The 19,787-nt window shown below is 43.7% G+C and overlaps 1 protein-coding gene across 1 annotated transcript in view; it reads right to left on the bottom strand.

Moving 5' to 3' along the window:
- Positions 1 to 233: 233 nt before the first annotated feature.
- The window catches only part of gpr45 (G protein-coupled receptor 45), a 48,778-nt gene continuing 29,224 nt past the window's right edge, over positions 234 to 19,787 (bottom strand). Inside the window, exon 3 of the mRNA XM_067985440.1 lies at positions 234 to 1,799. Within this exon, the coding sequence (XP_067841541.1) occupies positions 449 to 1,576 (1,128 nt within the window). The 5' untranslated portion in view covers positions 1,577 to 1,799 and the 3' untranslated portion in view covers positions 234 to 448. The remainder of the gene's footprint in view (positions 1,800 to 19,787) is intronic.

Raw genomic sequence — 19,787 nt, forward strand, 5'->3', positions numbered from 1 at the left:
GCTACACAATGGAAAATAGTGAAAAACTTCAGTCCATTGCATGAAAGAGGAAGAGTTCATAATTCACAGATAACATCTGGAGTGTTAAATATGTTGCTATTTCCACTTTTAGCTGCTATATATTCTGCTTGTACAACTTGCATGGGACAATTCTGAATGAAAGATAAAGTCTTATTTACTTCAGTTTTAATGAGGATTATTAAAAGTGTGGAGAATGCTTTCAATGCTCCTCAGTCATGGTACTTGAACCACTGTAAAACATTCTAACATTAACACATCCATTGTGGGCAGTAATAAACAGGTCTGCAACATCAACAAATTACATTGTGGCAGCAACCAGACCCTATAAAAGCAGGCCCGTATTGTACAATGAATGGCATGCACACACCACACCAAAATATTCTATCTTACATCAGTTTGTAAAAGCATTTTGAACAAAGATTATAATTTATACAGCTGACTGATGCTCACTACAAACATAAATTGTACTGGGTCGGATTCTCCGTCTCGTCCTGCCAGGCAGCTTTGGTAGAATTTTGAATGTTTTTGGCATAAACTCCATGCAGGACTCACGGAATTTCTTAATACGCCAGCAGTAGATGATGGGGTTGAAGACAGATTTCAGGTAAGTGAGCCACAAGACCCAGATGCTAACAATATAGAAAGACTGACTGTGATAAAAGTTCTCACTGAAAACAGAGAGTAGACTATACACTGTGTACGGCAACCAGCAAAAAGAAAAGCCAATGAAGAGGATTAATATAGTCGTAAAGGCTCGGGTTTTAAAGCTCATATCAACGTTTATTTGATGAGGGCGCTGCAAGCCCATTAATCCTAGCTTGCTAACTTGGCTCAAGCAAAGGCTGTCGGCATGGTTGTGGATCTGCACGGCATTTCTTCGCACTGTGTTCAGAATGCACAGGTAAGAGTATAGCATCACACTGAAAGGAACGAAAAAAATAGTAACCAGCAGGAGCACTGCATAAATGCGGTCAGCCCCAGACTCTGTGTAGCCCAGAACGCACTGGGGCGCCCGTGTAGGCACTGCCACCGCAGTCCAGCCAATCACCGATGGAAACGAAATACAAAAGGAAACTGCCCATGAAATGACAATCATTATTTTGGCACGATGAGGATTCAGCTTGTCTTGCCGCTGCACAATGATTAAATAGCGGTCAACACTGATTATCAGAAGTATCGCCACACCTTCTAGGACAAAGAACCAGTAAAGCATAGCAGATATCCGGCAAAAATAGCTTCCAAAGATCCACTCAACTGTTATGATGGTGACCGTGGTAAAAGGCATGCACATCAAAGAGAGCATGATGTCAGACAATGCGAGGGTTGCTAAGAGCAGGTTGATTGCAGAGCGCATTGCAGGCTTCTGGTACACAATTAAGCACACAATTGCATTGCCAAGGAAACCAATGGCAATCATTGACATCATAACTATTGCTAGTAATATCCTTATAACGATGGGAAGATTTGTCTTGCCTGAATTCACAGTTAGACTTGTTGCATTCAATAGCTCAGGGACGCAGCTCTCTAAAAGAGTGCTATTGCACCCCATCATCATGGGAATGTGTCGCTCATTCACTTCTTAGCTGAAGATGAAATCTATTACATTTCACATGTTCACACTGATTGTACAGTTTGAAGATAGACCAGCTTCTTAGGTAACGAAAATCCTTTGCAACTGGATATAATGGAATGCAGGGACATCTTGATATCAATTGTCTTCACTACAATTTCCGGTATATTCTTAGCCACATCACAATTTCCAAAGTGCAATTCATTGCCTAGAAGCAATAAACAAAAAGAATATTAATCATTTTTCTTAATTTTTTTTTAGGTTCTATATCACCAGTTTAAGTTCATAATCTTCCAAACACTTTTGCACCCAAACTTTCTGGCATTTTTTCCAACACTTTACATGGCTAGACTACAATTTCTAGATCGAGTGTTTTATGAACCAAAACTTGTGCATCTCTGTTCTCTGCTGATGCATTGGAAGCATAGTTCAGGTCAAACAACCTGAAATCATGGTTAAATCACTCACTGAAAAAGATGTGGGATGACCCACATGTTCTACCGTCATCTTAGAAAGCAGGAAATACCACACAACATTACTGTTTACAGGCTAAAAGTACTCATCCAATTTAATTTATAGACAAAAATATACAGAAGAAGTAAGATTGGCAATATAAGTTTAATAATCAAACTTACACTTTATATAAATAGGGTTTATATAAAGACGGCATCCATAATTCCTACATCTCTTCTCAACGTCTTAGAAATTACAGTAAAAATGTAAGATTATTTCTTACGGAATTCTTATTGCCCCTACACAAATAGAGCATAGAAGCCTGAAGATCCCAAAAGGATCCCTGGATGATAAGGAAGCCTTTTTAAAAAAATTGTTCCCAGAATGTGGGCAACGTTGGCAAGGTCACATTTATTGCCCATCCCTAGTTGCCCTGAGAAGTTGGTGGTGGGCCTTCTCCTTTGACTGCTGCAGTCCTTGAGGTAATGGTGCTGCTATGGTGTTAGATAGGGAACTTCAGGATATTAACCCAACGACAATGAAGGAAGGGTGATGTACGTTCAAGTCAGGATGGTGTGCGACTTAGAAATGATGCTGTTCCCACGACATAGAGAGATTGCGGGGGAAGGAGGTGCTGTCAAAGTGCCCTTGGTGAGTTGGCAGTGCATCCAGTAGATCATACATACTGCAGAAACAGTACGCCAATGATACAGGGGGATAGTGACAAGTGCACCAATTAAGTGAACTGCTCTGTCTTGGATAGTGTTGAACTTGGAGTGTTGTGGCTGCAATCATACTTTGGTGAGTATTCTATCACACTCCTGACTTGAGCCTTATAGATACTGGATCGGTTTCAAGGGATCAGGAGGTCAGCCACTCGTCACAAAGTACCCAACCTCTGCCCTGCCTTTGTAGCCAGAGGTGTTATGCTTCTGAAGCAGAATTAGTCTCTTTGAAGATTGTCTTTAACAAACAGCATCTGAGCAGATTCACAACACAGTAAACAATAAATGATTGGCCTTTGAATCACATCTCTTCTCAGTGATTTAAACACCTTTCCAACTCAACTGGTTTTTGAGACCCAATAATGGAGTAAATTATATTTTATACAGTTTTCAGAAAGAGAAATACCTATAAAATTATCCTACAATGGACCTCATGGAAACAAACAAGGGGCTGTGCTTTGGATAGCCTGACAGTGACATGCAACCATATCGAAAATACATTTAGGCAAGACATTTGCACTGAATAAATTATAATGTCTGATTGCATATCACCATGCATATTGACTACCTACAGATCAATTTGCCACACAACTAAAGGAATTTCATAGACATCCCAGAGATGCAATTGCTGATGCATTTTTAATTTGGATTTAACCTACCTACAATTATATAAAATACAGAATTTTCTATTTCCCTCACCATGATGTGTAGGGGCTGAAATTCCTCAACCATTCGAGTGTCCCCCTGCCCCCCCATCGTAACTTCTGAACACCTCACTTGCTATTTGAGATATACTATAAAAACTGTAGTCATTATTAATATGACAAACATCACAGCCAAGACTGACTCTCATTCAAGCAGTGCCACTGGACAGCACTGAGAAGTGGAAGCCATCACTTGTTTTCACCCCTCCCTGGCCCAGAATTGCTTACATTGTCTGCAGTGCACTCCCTCCTTCCCTCAGATTAACTAGCTTAGTATAGATGAGTGGTCAAACCTGATCTGTATTTATTTCTAATGTCCTTCTACTTGCCTCTCTACCTGTCCTAATGCCCATAACCATGTGATCTGCAAGACTATGGGCATTACAATACCTCTTGCAGATCACAACTGAAATACAACTTTATTTGGCCTAGCCACACACGAGAGAGAGAGAGAGAGAGAGAGAGAGAGAGAGAGAGCGAGAGCCAATTCTATACCAGCACCTCTCCTGATCCTGCATAGATTTAGTATGATCTCTGAAATTAAAGACTACTCATCAGGTACGAAAAGAATGATTTGGATACATGAAAATAGTGTAAACACTAATGAAAATTGGTATGACAAGCATTAGCTTGGCTCTATTGTTAGTATTCTTGCCCCCGAGTCAGAATGTGTGAGCTCTCAAGCCCCACGCAGAACTTGAGCACATAATCTAGGCTGAGAATTCAGTGCAGTACTGAGGGAGTGCTGCATTGTCAGAGGTGCTGTACTTTAGGTGAGATGTTAAATGGAGACATTGCCTGTACCAGTGGTTCAGGTAGATGTTAATGACCGATTGCTTTATTTGAAGAGTCAGGAGTTGTCCTGGCCAACATTCAACTACCCTCACAAAAAAAATGGACTAACTGGTCAATTCTACTCAGTGATGTGTGCAAAATAACTGCTGCATTCACATATATAACACAAATAACTGCACTTTAAAGCAATTAATTGTGTGTAAAGCGCTTTGGATATTTCTGAGAGATGTGATGAGGTGCTAAATAAAGCAAATCTTTGTTCTTATTAGGTATAATTGCACATGGCTACCATATGTTTATCATTGGGTTAGATGGTGACATCTTGGGGTTCGACAAATGGCCTCAGCACCCTTAGACCAGAAAGGGTTAATGTAGCCATGGTTCCCACTCCTGATTGGCAGTCAGTGACCTGCTGGAAAGTGTGGACCTAGGGATATCAGGTTAGGATTATGCCTGACAGTAATGTTCCCATGGTTGAATAGCCAGGTTCACACATGGAGAATGGTCACTTGGACAGGGTAATGGAGGATCGGGCTCTCTCAATCCACCACAACTCCAGAGACTTTGGCCTCATTCTCTTCTAAGGTGTTTTGGGAGATCCTAGAATATCCAGGAACCCTCTCATCCTAAAACTCAGTTGTTATTTATCCATACTGACTGACATTTTTCCTTTTAACAGAAGCAATACCTGCTGCAGCCCACTTTCACAACGTAGATTTTGTATTTTTTATCTGCTTTTGCTAAAATGTAGATTCAATAAGTTTGTAAAACTAGCTGAAATTGGTAGAGTGAGTAAAGATTGGTGAGGACAAAAACATTTGCTACTTTTCAAGCTTTGTTCCAAACTTTAGTCTTACATTCACAGTAAAAGGGCAGCTTTCATCCACAGACCAAGCCTCTTAGTAACAAAAACGTGTGCCCTTAAATCCATCTGGTCTAAGGTAGGGGCCTCAATATCAACTTGGAGCCAGGAACAGAGCCTGGGTTGGCGGTAGTGGGAGGGGGATTTGTGGATGGGAAACCCGGAATCCCGCAGGTCCTACCGAATTTAACGGTAGGACCTGTTTCAAAATTTTTCAAAAGGTTTCCCTCCCGATAGTCAACTTGATTGACAGGCTGGCTGCCTGTCGGGCGGAAAAGCAGCCGGGGAGCGGTTGGAAGGTGCCGGAATTTGAGGGGTGGGTGGTGGGGTCTGATCGCAGGGGGTGTCGGACATCATGGGGTGGTGGGGGGGCTGATCAGTCAGAGATGGCGGGGGTGGGCAGTCAGACATCAGCGTGTCCAATCGTGGGATCTATAAAGAGGTTAGCTTTGGTTGGGGGGGGGGGGTTGGTGCTGGGAGAAGCACTAGCTCCTCCTTCTGACCCACAGCAGTGATTTAAATTGACTTATCTTATGGACCTGGCCTTACTTGCCTACTTTTACCTGCCATGAATCCTGCGGCCCGGGAATCCCAGCCTCCATGGGTTAAAAATAAAAAATTTTGGCAAAATGGAGGCATGCAGCCACCTTAAAAGATTTTACTGACTGACCCGCTCCTAAGAGCGGGTTGGCCGCCCGCCCCCTGACCTGCCTCCTTTAAACCCGGAAGTGGGTGTGTTGGAGCCAGGTTGCGGTCACAATGCAAATTTCTATTATTTGAACTTCCCACCTATCCCCCAACCCACCTGTTCTTGGGGGTTAAAATTCCCCCCAAAATGTCAGAGATTAGCAACTATCCTTTCATTGTGACATTAGCTTCTCCTAATCACAGGGAATATCCACCATGATCTCCTTACTCCTTTTGGAAGGCATCAAACACCACATTAGACTATTGCGTTCAGGCTGAAACTAATTTAGAAGGACAGTATCAGTCTACTAGGGATTAAAATACCCTTTTCAGAGTATAGTTCTTATATGGCTTGATAAGCAACAGGAATCTTGGTTGAAACAAACTTTCAGTAGATCTTGATGGTGCTAAGTTATTTGTGGGTGATACAAATAACCAATCCACAGAGTTAAGATCCTTAGATAAAACTCACGATATTGAGAGAAGTCTCCAGTATGTATTCCAGACCAAAGGCCCATGGAAACATAGCTACCAATCATCTATGATCAAGGACACAATTTGCTGAGAGGGAGACACGCTGCCTGATGGAACAGTCAAGGATGTGAAGGACCAGGAGTCCATCAGAGCTCTAGCCACCTTCCTCAACAAGTCTGGCAAACTAAAGGTACCTGACTGGGTTGACACAGTGAAGTTGGACAAACACAAAGAACAGCTCCTGACGATGAGAACTGGTTCTATAACCAAGGTGCCTTTACAGTCCTTCACTTATATCTGCGGGGTGTTGTTGGAGTTGGTGCCACGGCCAAAATCTACGGCGGCCACCAACGAATTGGTGCGAGGCCCAGCCACTCCAGCCATGGCTCCATTACATCACCAACCAAAACAAGCTTGTCGTACATAGAAGGCATGGGTGATGCGTTGGGGATGGTTCTATACCACAGTATTAGAAGAGATTTATCACCCGTTTAGTGCACTTGGCAGGTTTTTGCATCTGTCGAAAAACCGCTTAAAATAATTTCGAGTTCACATACTAGGATAGTCAACATGGCTTTGTCAAGGGAAGATCATGTCTGACTAATTTGATTGAATTTTTTGAGGGGCTGACTAGGCGTGTGGATGAGGGTAACGCAGTGGATGTGGTATACATGGATTTCAGTAAGGCCTTCGATAAAGTCCCCCACAGGAGACTGGTCAAGAAGGTACGAGCCCATGGAATTCAGGATGCCTTGGCACTTTGGATACAAAACTGGCTTAGTGGCAGAAGGCAGAGGGTGATGGTCGAAGGTTGTTTTTGTGACTGGAAGCCTGTGGCCAGTGGGGTACCACAGGGATCGGTGCTGGGTCCCTTGCTGTTTGTGGTCTACATTAATGACTTGGATATGAATGTAAAAGGTATGATCAGTAAGTTCACTGATGATACAAAAATTGGTAGGGTGGTAAATAGCGAGGAGGATAGCCTCAGTCTGCAGGACGATATAGATGGGTTGGTCAGATGGGCGGAACAGTGGCAAATGGAATTTAACCCGGAAAAGTGCGAGGTGATGCACTTTGGAGGGACTAACAAGGCAAAGGAATACACAATGAATGGGAGGACCCGAGGCAAGACAGAGGGTCAGAGGGATCTCGGTGTGCAAGTTCACAGATCCCTGAAGGCGGCGGAACAGGTAGATAAGGTGGTAAAGAAGGCATATGGGATACTTGCCTTTATTAGCCGAGGCATAGAATATAAGAGCAAGGAGGTTATGATGGAGCTGTATAAAACACTGGTTAGGCCACAGCTGGAGTAATGTGTGCAGTTCTGGTCGCCACACTACAGGGAGGATGTGATCGCTTTGGAGAGGGTGCAGAGGAGATTCACCAGGATGTTACCAGGGCTGGAGCGCTTCAGCTATGAAGAGAGACTGGGAAGATTGGGTTTGTTTTCCTTGGAGCAGAGGAGGCTGAGGGGGGACATGATTGAGGTGTACAAAATTATGAGGGGCACAGGTAGGATGGATACTAAGGAGCTTTTTCCCTTCGTTGAGGGTTCTATAACAAGGGGACATAGATTCAAGGTAAAAGGCGGGAGGTTTAGAGGGGATTTGAGAAAGAACTTTTTCACCCAGAGGGTGGTTGGAGTCTGGAACTCACTGCCTGAAAGGGTTGTGGAGGCAGGAACCCTCACAACATTCAAGAAGCATTTGGATGAGCACTTGAAATGCCATAGCATACAAGGCTACGGACCAAATGCTGGAATATGGGATTAGAGTAGACAGGGCTTGATGGCGGGGCGCGGACACGATGGGCCGAAGGGCCTCTATCCGTGCCGTATAACTCTATGACTCTATGACTTAGATATGTAGCTAGTAAGATCCAGCAATTATGAGAAAGGACATAAAATGGAAAGTGTGCGGAGAAAGATGTTGATAGGTTGAGATACTTTACATGGACAGGGTGTAAAATTTGTATGGAAGTGCTGAAGATGTGCAAAACACGGGAAAAACAACTTGCACTGTCCCCTTTGATGGAGCATGTGCCACCCAGCTTTCCTGTTTCCTATGTTTGGATGCAAGCAGCCACCAATAAAGAGGTTTAGAAATAAACAGTTTAGAAGAAAATGATGAATGTGCATCATAAACTCTGCCAAAGAGTTACAGCAGTAATGGACTTTCCTTCCCCGGAGTGTAGTGTGTTTGATGTGTGCAGATGAAAGCAGTATTTTAACCTCTGAGCACTAGAAAATCAAAGAAAGCCTAGGGTGTTGTCATAGTTTCAAGCAATTTCATTTCAATAGAGCTGTACCAGAGTAGGCTCTGCATGCAGTCTGTACATCATATTACCTGCAAACTTGATAAAATGTAGCCTCCCAGTGCTTGATGACACAAAACCTGGACTGCAGTAGGGGCAAAAAGGAGACTGGGCAAGTGCCAGTTGGGGAAAGTGCCCAGGCAGTTGAAAATTGAAGGCGGAGATTGAAGACAGATCAGCCAGGTTGTGAATAGAGGGGAGGAAGTGGCACAGAGAGGAGGCTGGGGAGGAGCTGCAACGTGTGGTAAAATGAGAGATTAAAAAGAATTATGACTGATTGAGGGATTGGTCAAGAGAAGCACTGGGAAAGTTTGCAACAGGAAAGAAAAAGGAGAGAGCAGGCAAAGTTGTGAGTACGGGGGGAAGGGGCGTAAGGGGCGGGAGAAGGAGATTAGCAGAGGTGTGAAAAATAGGAGGCCAGGTATGTTTTGCAACTGTGGGAGGGAAAGGTGACTGGGTGCGGCTGTGTTGGGGGAGGGGGAAGAGAGGAGAAAGGAAAAGAGAGAAAAATAATTTCTCTGGCAAGTTTGCAGTCAGTATGATTGCGGCACTGCATGGAGAGCTGTGGCTCAAAGAAGAGGTGATGAAGTCAGTGGAGAGGGCTGGGCAGGGCTAAGTGAACAACAAGTGAGACGAATTTAATGAAATCTCACATTTGTTTAAAAAAACATTAATACTTGATCAGTGAAGACATGCACATGTGGCTACACTTGTCCCTTAAGAATACAATATTGTGTGTGTGCAGAGGACTAATTTCCTTTCTACAAATGTACAATAACATTTTGTATTTCATACCATGTTTTTGGGGTGAACTTGGTGGCTGGAATGAACTAGCTGGTAAGAGATACATACCTGAAAATGTCCTTCCATTATCCCTGAGATGGGATGAGTTGGAATGATCAGTGTAACTTTTCGATAGTTTGCAGATCCTTTAAAATCCTTGTTCTGTATGCTATTCACCTTTAGTGCAATCTGTCAGAAGAGGTCACTAGATATACCAGGTACCAGGCTTGAAGACTATTATTTGTACATTGGTGATGGCAACAGATGAAGCTCTGACAATGTAACAGTGGGGAGAAACAGCCCTCCACTTTGACAGAGCATAAGTCACTTGTGTGGGTTTACAACTCACACGACAGTTCTCTATGGTCGTCAAACAATGCATATGCAATTGGAATGGGCTTGAACATATCTGTTTCAATCTGGCATCAGGAACATTTAGAGCATGGGTTTGTCCAGGATGCCAAGCAATGGAGTTGGGTGGACCAATGTATTGAGTCTTTCTTTCAAGCATAAAATGGGTGCAACGCATGCCAATTTAGCAGTGGGAGGACCTGCACCCAATCTGCCCAGACGTTAGTCCCACTGCCAAATTCATGCGGTCCATACTAGGCGACCCAGGCTGATGGCTAAAATGGGCGGTAGGCCAAAATTTACATATTCAAGGGACCCAACGCCCATTAAAGGACCCCTTTCAGAAATTAGTGACCGCTGAGCGAATTTTTACCCGCATAATTTTTAAGGGGACTGTGCCCCCTCTCCCTTCAATAATTTTGGTGTTACCTTCCATCTAAAGGAAGAGAGAGGTAGAGAGGTTTAGGGAGGAAATTTCATACCATAGGACCTAGATGGATGAATGCACTGCCTCCAATGTTGGGAAAGGGAGATACACAAGAGACCTGAGTTGGTGGAACGCAGAGTTCTCGGAGGGTTGTAGGACTAGAGGAGGTTACAGAAATAGGGAGGGGTGAGGCCATGGAGAGATTTGAACATGAGGATGAGAATTTGAAAGTCAAGGCGTTGGGGGACCGGGAGCCAATAGGTCAGCGAGCACATGGGTGATGGATGAATGGGACTCGGTGCAAGTTAGGATACGGGCAGCAGAGTTTTAATTGAGCTCAAGTTTAAGGAAGGTGGAAGATGGAAGGCCTGCCTTGAGAGCATTGGAATTGTTGAGTCTGGAGGTAACAATAGCATGGATGAGTGTTTCAGCAGAAGATGGGCTGAGACGGGGTGGAGACGGGTGATGTTACGGAGGTGGAAGCAGGATATGGGGTTGGAAGCTCAGCTCAGGATCAAATAGGTTGCTCAGTTGCAAACAATTTGGTTCAGCTTAAGACAGGAGCCACTGAAGGGAATGGAATTGGTCTCAACAATTGTGTCTACAATGTATCATGTTGTTGGCTTCTTTATTTGTCATGGTAAATACAGTTAAAAACAAGGTTCATTCATAGTAAATGAATGCTTGTTTTGATACACAATACTGAATAGCCATAGAAGATATTTTGAGGGTTAAATTGGTTAACCCGCGTGGCGATTAAACGGTCATTGAAATGCAGGCAACATGTAACATTTGTGCTGCCTGCTGTTTTTCGGATGTGAAACCCAGAAGTGAAGTTAGCGGGTCAGAATCTGCGATTGCAACTTAATTAAAGCAATAAATTTTTTCTTCCAAGTTTTGCATCTTCAAGTCACACAGCAGGTGTAATGCACACCCTTGACGCGTTATGAAGTCCACTATTTTAAGGCCCAATGCAAAAATGGAATTTGGGAGGAGACAGGGGGCAGATAAGCCATGGATTCAAAGAGAGAAAGGCCAGCAACCAGATTCACAGATGCATCCTTCAAAGTACAGCTGGGTGTAGTGAGGACCAGGAGGGAATTAATTTACCCCAGCAATGGGGGGAAGAAACCTGGTTCTGCTACTAAGGTGGCTGAGGAAATGAGCAGCAAGAACATTGTGCCCTGGTCTTGGATGGTGCAGGAACTGCTTTGATGACCTAACCAGGTCATTAGCAACTTAGTACAGTTGCTGATTCACCCACATCCTGTGGTGTACAACACCCCTCTCTCACTCTGTCTTGCCAAGCATACTCCATCGTATCACTCCTCACACCCATTTAAGTTTCAGCAGCACCCATCCTTCAATTTCTATGCACTTCCTCACTTCCCCATGTATCCACTGATGCCACTCACCCCAATCCTTATGCAATGTGATGCATCTGTCTGATAGTCGTCCTCACCCAATGCACTGCATCCATTGGGTGAATACGTGACCTTCAATCACTCACAGTTCTGTTCTTTTGCCCCTTGTAGGAGAAGAGAGCACAAAACGCAAGAGAGGGAGAGGACTGAAGGCGGCCTGCCACAAATAGTGCAGCTTACAGATGCAGAGGAAGATGCCATGGAGAATGGTGGCACATCTGCATCCCTCTCAATCAGAGATGGAGAGGCTGGGAACCCGCAGATGCCTGGTGACAGAATTTTAAAAATCTTACACACATATGATGACTTTATTTCATCAATGATTGAACTATGAGAAATCTGAGTGTGGTGATTGGCAAGATTGTTACTTTGCCTTGACTAATTCATATTCCATTCTTTTGTCTTCCAGGGCCTTCACACATACAAGAATGTGCGGTGATTCATGACAATGATTTCTCGGAGGGCCTCATTCCTTCTGAGGATTACACAAGACATACAGCCATGCACCAGTGCAAATACTGGCACTTCGGTGGGTCCTGTTACACACTTAGTTGGGTTTTCACCTGGTGATTCAACTCACAACTGAGCATGAGCAGACACTGGTGGCAGGGGCAGCTGTAGGCACACTCTTCTCCAAGCTCTGCTTAGCTGGACACAGATGCTGAACCTCGGGGGCCATCATTGAGAATGAGAATGATTGAGGTACAGCTGCAACTTTGCGAGGTACTAGAAAATGTGCCGCACGCACTCTCCACAATAGCGGAGGGGATGAAGGAGCCCAACTTCAACATTAGTGAAGTGATGTCGCCGGTAATTGTGAGAATGTCTGCTATGGAGAGAGTGGCCGCCTCCATGGAGCTTCATGCATGGCTTTCAAATGAGTCTATGCAGGCCATGACCACGGCCATGCAGATTTTGGAAGCCAGCATGTCCACCGCCTTAAACAGGATGACAGATAGCTTATCCATGGCCTTATAATGTATCACTGATCTGCACCAAGCGGAGTGGTAGGAGTGAAGTGGCGCTGGCCCAGGAGAGGGATGATGGCGAAAGGGGACATGGAAGTGGGAACTCCACTCAAAGCACTCCCACATCTCACCCATTGCCCCCCCTCAACCGGTACCAGAAATGCTGCCTCATCTCTCAATGGCCGAGTCTGCCCTTGCACAGGTGCAGGTGGAGCAGTCTTTGGCGGGGCCCACACGCGCTCCAAAACACAGAGATCGTAGGACAAGGCATGTCAGCAGTCAGGGCAGGGATCTGAGCAGCCTGCCTCTACCTCTGCTAAGCCACAGGGGATGCACCATGTGGAAGTGGTGGGAAGCGTAAGTTCAAGCAATTTTAATGCACCAGGGGTATGCACAAGGGTGTTTGAAGAAATGTTATGTTGTGAAGTTTTCTTCTCTATATTGGCACATAAAATTTATTGATTAGCACCACTTCCAGGTCAAGCCGAATATTGCATCCCGAGTGCCAACTATCCCTTTCATTTGCTTCATGATGAATGTCAGTACATGACGGGACCCATTGGGTGGACGTGCAAAGGGTGTATGCTTGGTTGAAGGGCTTTTTTGTGCAAAGGGGTGGAGGGTTGATGGTGGTGGGAGTCAGCTGGAGTTTATTAATGTTTCTTTTTTCCCCATTCTGACTAAGAGAACCTTTGAGATATGAGGGCATCCCTGGCAGCAATGTACACGGCTGGTCTGGCGATAGGTGCCCCATCTTCATATGCTCATCATCCTCCTCCTCGTCTTCAATACGGTCATCATCAGAGGATGATTGACGAGTGCCTTCATCGTCCTCCACCTCTAATCCTCTCTGCTGCGCAATGTTGTGCAGGTTGCAGCACACCACGATTATTCTTAACAGCATCGCTGGCGAGTACTGAAGGGTGCCTCCAGAACTATCCAGGCACCTGAATCACATCTTCAACTTGCCAATGGCTTGCTCAATGACACACCTGGTGGTCATGTGGCTCTGGTTGAAGAGCTCTTGCGCCTCATTGGTGGGGTTCCTCACAGGTGTCATGAGCCTAGTTTGAAGGGGCTATCCCTTGTCTCCAACGAGCCGGCCCTTAAGTCTGTCTCCTGGTAGGAAGAGGTTTGGAATGCTGGACTGCCGCAGTATAAACGCATTATAACAGCTGCCAGGGAATCTGGGCACACTTGCGTGAATCTCTTCTTGTGGTTGCACACCAGCTGCGCATTGATGGAGTGAAACCCCTTGTGGTTGATGAAAACTCCTGGCTCATGTTGTGGTCCTCGGATTGCCACGTGTGCAATCAATTGTACTCTGCACTTGTGGGAAGCCAGTCAGAAAAGCAAAAGCGACTGCCCGCTCATTCTGGCTATTGTCGTCACGGGGGAAGTTCACATAAGAGGATGCCCTAGAAAACAACCCATCCATCATCTGCCTTATACATTTATGTACAGATGACTGACACAGCCTGGAGATGTCTCCGGTGGCCCACTGGAAGGAGCCGGAGGCAAAGAAATCGAGGGCAGTGGTGACTTTTACTGCAATGCGTGGCCACCAGGTCCAGTGGGGAGCAGCTCTTCTTCAAGGAGGCTGCAAATGTCTGCGACCACCTGCCGACTCAATCTGAGTCTGCATAAGCACTGCCCCTCAGAGAAGCCCAGGAAGGTCAGCCTCTGTCTGTACACCCTCTCACGTGGGTAGTGCCTCCTGCGACCTCGGCTCCTCAGTCACTCTCCTCTCTGTTGTTCTCCACTCAGCTCCCCTCTCTGTGGCTCTCCACTCAGCCCCCCCTCTCTGTGGCTCTCCACTCAGCTCTTCTCTTTGCTGTTCTCTAGATTTGTGTTGTGCACCTCTCTCTTGTGTACCTGCAGATCCGAACATAGCACGACATCGCTGCCACGGATGGTCATTTTCTTCCTCCTCAGATGACCACTCGAATACATCCATTGCGTGGCCCATCCTGATCTGTCCGTTTGAAAGGCTCCAAAGTTTTGAATAAGCTGTATCAACACAAGAACTCTCTGCCAAATGTTTGCCAGAGGGAACTGAGACACCAGCTGCAATAACTGAGCTTTTATTCAGATGGGGCAAACACAACATATAATTTATGAAATGGGTTGCTTAAGTTGCACTAGGATTGAGCAGACCAATCTCGTTATATTTTATTAAAAATCTGATGGGAACGATTCCAATCGGCTTTTTGTTGAATCAGTTTAATGACTGATTCAAACAGAAACAAATAGTGTGCAATCAGAACTTTTAAAATGAGTAAGAAATACAAAACAGCTGTCAAATCAGTCAGTGTGAATTTGGGAATAGGGAGCAGTTTAATTAAAGCTCCCCCCCACCCCACCCACCCACCCCATTGAATCCTCAGCAGGGTTTAAAAAATTATTGCATTACAATTGTACATCTTGCAGGTCTCATTAGTTTTAGCTGCCTCCATGTAAGGCGGGGAGCAGTTTGGTCATGAAGAACCTGAACTGAGGGAGGAAAGGACAAAGATAAAAGGAGACAATCCTCGGCGCAAAAGGCTTTTGGATAGCAGTTGTATAAAACAATTTAAATCAACTTCATTGTTTTGATTACAATGTACCAATGTGATTGGAAAGAATATTTTAGCACAATTGTAGAAGGATCTTTAATAACAGTACTATTCATGATCTGTCAGAATTACTTAATTTGTACATATGAAATGTGGAAATTGATAAATGATTATTACAATATGCCAGGTAATTTGGGTTCATTTGTAGTTTACTTCAGAAATTAACGTCAAATAGGATGGTGACAAAAACTGTTAATTGCACTAATCGTAGACTCCCTCCAATGTTATTTGCTACCAATGCCTTAAGTATGTTTGTCTTTAGACTAAAGTAATAGTTCTCCACAATTCGCACTAGAGGTGAAAAGCTTTCATTTAATTGAACGCATTCCTCGCTGGATCTTTACTGAATCCTCATGTGCTGAAGTTTTCTGATTGGAAACTCAAATAAGTTATATCATGAAGGGATGGAAATGTATATGTATGTATGTGTATGCATGTGTGTGTATGTGTTTATATATATAAAAACTTTTGCACTATTTGTCCAATGAATGAACATATATAGTATAAACTTTTACACTATTTGTCCAATTAATGAATAAATATATGGTATAAACTTTTACATTATTTATCATATATATATATAAATAAATATGAACTTTTACATTGTCAAATTAGTACATATTTTTATAATATATATAAACTTTTATACTATTTCTTCTATATATATATACTGTTACACTATTTCTTTGATGTATTTTATACATATATACATTTACATTATTTGTCCAATGAATGAATGATTATATTTATATATATATATATATATCCATCCAATGGACAGTATACTATTTGTGGAGACTGGTCTCTGAGCAGCCTGTCTGAGGACAAAGCAGCCCGCTTGTTTGGCACCCCATCCACCACCCTAAACATTCACTCTCTTCACCACCGGCGCACTGTGGTTGCAGTGTGTACCATCCACAGGATGCACTGCAGCAACTCGCCAAGGCATCTTCGACAGCACCTCCTAAACCTGCGACCTCTACCACCTAGAAGGACAAGGGCAACCGGCACATGGGAACAACACCACCTGCACGTTCCCCTCCAAGTCACACACCATCCCGACATGGAAATATATCACCGTTCCTTCATCGTCGCTGGGTCAAAATCCTGGAACTCCCTTCCTAACAGCACTGTGGGAGAACTTTCACCACATGGACTGCAGCGGTTCAAGAAGGCAGCTCACCACCACCTTCTCAAGGGCAATTAGGGATGGGCAATAAATGCTGGCGTCGCCACTTTACCACTGACCTGCACTGGATGCCGACATCTACAGTACAACGCTTCCATCCAACTATTACACTATTTTCCCAATGTTCCCATCCAACCTAACTTTAACTCCCGCCCTTGCTGCAAAGTGATTGGTTGCTGATGGCATCTCAGCAGCGTCTCCACCAGAGAGCTCAGGTTTGGTGCGCGGATGGAATGATGACGTGCAGAGCACACAACAAACTGCTGCGCAGTTGCGCACGTGCAGCTTAGTGGGAACAGTGGTGGTGACCTTGACTAGTACAGATAACGATGTTCTCCTCATGGAACTGAGATGTAGGTCTTCAGTCAGAAATTGGCATATTTCCCCAATAACCTCCGGGAAAAAGCGCAGCATTCAAAGGCACTGACAATCAGAAAAGTCTAATAATACCTTCTTAGTCTGTAGACCCTGGTGAGTGGGTATGAACGTGTAGGGAAGAGTTGCCTTCTATTAAGCCAGACTCTAACATTGTCAATCTAAATGCTTCAATATCCTCTTCTTCACAACCGAAGAAGAGGGTTTCTCAGGTACCCAATGCAAAGCAGTACTTTGAGCAGAGCTGAGTGAAACTAGCGGCAAGAGTCCTTACTGAACTTCCAAAATACTAAATGTACCTCCTAAAATGTGGTATTTGCCTCAGTGATACCTTCCTGCAGCTCTATCGCCAATTATACAGTAGCAGTAATTATTTGGGTAGAAGTTAGAGGAACTAGGCCAACAGGGTTAGCCATTGTATCCTAGACTTCGCTTACATGAGGTAGATCGGTCTCCCGTAGCACCTTAAAGGGGCTTTTTTGGGAGAATAATTCAGGGTCAGATTTTTACGGGAAATTTGAACGGTAGCCTATAAGAACCAATCTTGCTCCATTTACCAGCCCAAATCCGCTCCAAAATGTGCAATAAATCAAAGGAAAATCCAGGTCATCCTCTCAATACTTCATCCAATGAAAGAAGCTGGTAGATAGCTAGAAGGTCAATGCATTATTCAGATTTAATTCTCAGGAGATTGTTTGGTAAAAACAATCTCCCCCTGGTGAAGCAAGCAAAAATTTCTCTTTTTCGCACTTTCTGACGTCTCGCTGCCTCTTTACTGTTCAATTCAATCAGTTGTCTTGGTGTTTTGTCCCAAATTCAAATACTGATGCAAAATATCCAGAATTAATGTGCGTGTCAATTCACTGAATAAACTGAAATAGTAATATGAGTTCTGGAACAATGACTGGAGTTAATTTTTTTTACACAGACAATTTAACCAATTCACTGAGCCTAAAGAGTTTTCACTCTCACTCGGCAACCTACACAATCAATTCTGACACTCTAACCTTGTTGAATCAGAACTATGAAACATTTCAGCCCATGACACACTTTTGGTTTCCATGATAACATGAAATAGCCCAGTAGACACCCTTTGATTCATATGAATGTTGTGTTTGATCTGATAAATAATTCAGAACTGTTCAACAGTTTAAAATAATTAAAAACTATTTTTCCAACTCCAAAATGCACCTCAGCTAGGGCCTTTAACTCAAAGGTTTGTAAAGATTCAGGACATGAAAGAAAACAGAAATAGCAACTTACCAACTAAAATCCGCATGAGTCCATTCCTGTTCAAATTGCCAGTAATGGCTACTAAATACGCTGCACATATGCTTACCTTTTTTTAAAATATAAATTTGCCAGTCTCCACTACTCAACCAAAATCTAGGGCCCACTATCCCAAGAATTTGTGTCTAATTATATGCACATGCCCAGCAGAAGAGAAATCTATTCCACATACAGCCTGTTATCTTCACTTGACTTGCTGTAATTTGATGCCACGATTACTCAGCATTATCTCAGAGACCCAGTGTTGCAGAAACCAACCCATTTATGCAGCTGTTTTAAAGCTGTGAACAACTTGCATTTATATAATGGCGTTAAACTTGTGAAACATCCTAAAGTGCTTCACAGAGGCAAAAATGGACACCGACCAGTGAAGGATTAGAAGATGTGTTGAAAGGCATGATCAAAGATATTCATTTTGAGGAGACTTTTGAAGGAGGGAAGAGAGATCGCAAGGTAGAGAGCTTAATGGAGAGAGTACCAGAGTGTGGGGCCAAGATGGCTAAAGGCTCTCCCATTGAAGATGAAGCAGAGGAAAAGGGGGATGTAGAAGGAGATGGTTCAGGTACAGTCTAGGTACATTCCCATGAGGGGGAAAAGAAGGGCAACCAAAGCCAAAGCTCCCCGGATGACGAAAGCGATAGAGAGTAAGAAGCAGAAAAAGGGGGCGTATGACAGATGTCAGGTTGATAAGACAAGTGAGAACCAGGCTGAATATAGAAAGTAGAGGGGAAGTGAAAAGGGAAATAAGAGGGGCAAAGAGAGAGTATGAGAATAGATTGGTGACTAATATAAAATCTTCTACAGGCACATAAATAGTAAACAGGTAGTAAGAGGAGGAGTGGGGTCAATTAGGGAACAAAAAGGAGACCTACTCATGGAGGCAGAGGGCATGGCTGAGGTAATATTGAGTACTTTGCATGTGTCTTTACCAAAGAATGTAAGGAATCTTACAACACCAGGTTATAGTGCAACAATTTTATTTTAAAATCACAAGCTTTCGGAGATTATCCCTTTCGTCAGGTGAATAAGTTTACCAAAGAAGATGATGCTGCCAGAGTCTCAGTAAAAAAGGAGATAGTTGAGATACTGGATGAACTAAAAATTTGATAATGAGGAGCTACTAGAAAGGCTGGCTGTACATAAAGTAGATAAGTCACCAGGTCCGGAAGGGATGCATCCTAAGTTTCAGAGGGAAGTAAGGGTGGAAATTGTGGAGGTCCTGGCCATAATGTTCCAATCCTCTTTAGATATGGGGGATGGTGCCAGAGGACTGGAGAATTGCAAATATTACACCCTTGTTCAAAAAAGGGTGTAAAGGATAAACCCAGCAACTACAGGCCAGTCAGTTTAACCTTTAGAAACGATAATCCGGGACAAAATTAACAATCACTTGGATAAGTGTGAACTAATAAAGGAAAGCCAGCACGGATTTGTTAAAGGCAAATCACGTTTAACTAACTTGATTGAGTTTTTTGCTGAGGTAACAGAGAGGGCTGCTGAGGGCAATACGGTTGATGTGGTGTATATGGACTTCCAAAAGGCGTTTGATAAAATGCCACATAATAGGCTTGACAGCAAAGTTGAAGCCCATGGAATAAAAGGTGTAGTGGCAGTATGGATACAAAATTGGCTAAGTGACAGGAAACAAAGCGTAGTGGTGAATGGTTATTTTTCGGACTGGAGGGAGGTGTAAAGTGGTGTTCCCCAGGGGTCGGTACTAGGACCACTGCTTTTTTTGATATATATTAATGACTTGGACTT

This window comes from Heptranchias perlo, chromosome 6, assembly GCF_035084215.1.
Source record: "Heptranchias perlo isolate sHepPer1 chromosome 6, sHepPer1.hap1, whole genome shotgun sequence".
NCBI classification, from domain to species: domain Eukaryota; kingdom Metazoa; phylum Chordata; class Chondrichthyes; order Hexanchiformes; family Hexanchidae; genus Heptranchias; species Heptranchias perlo.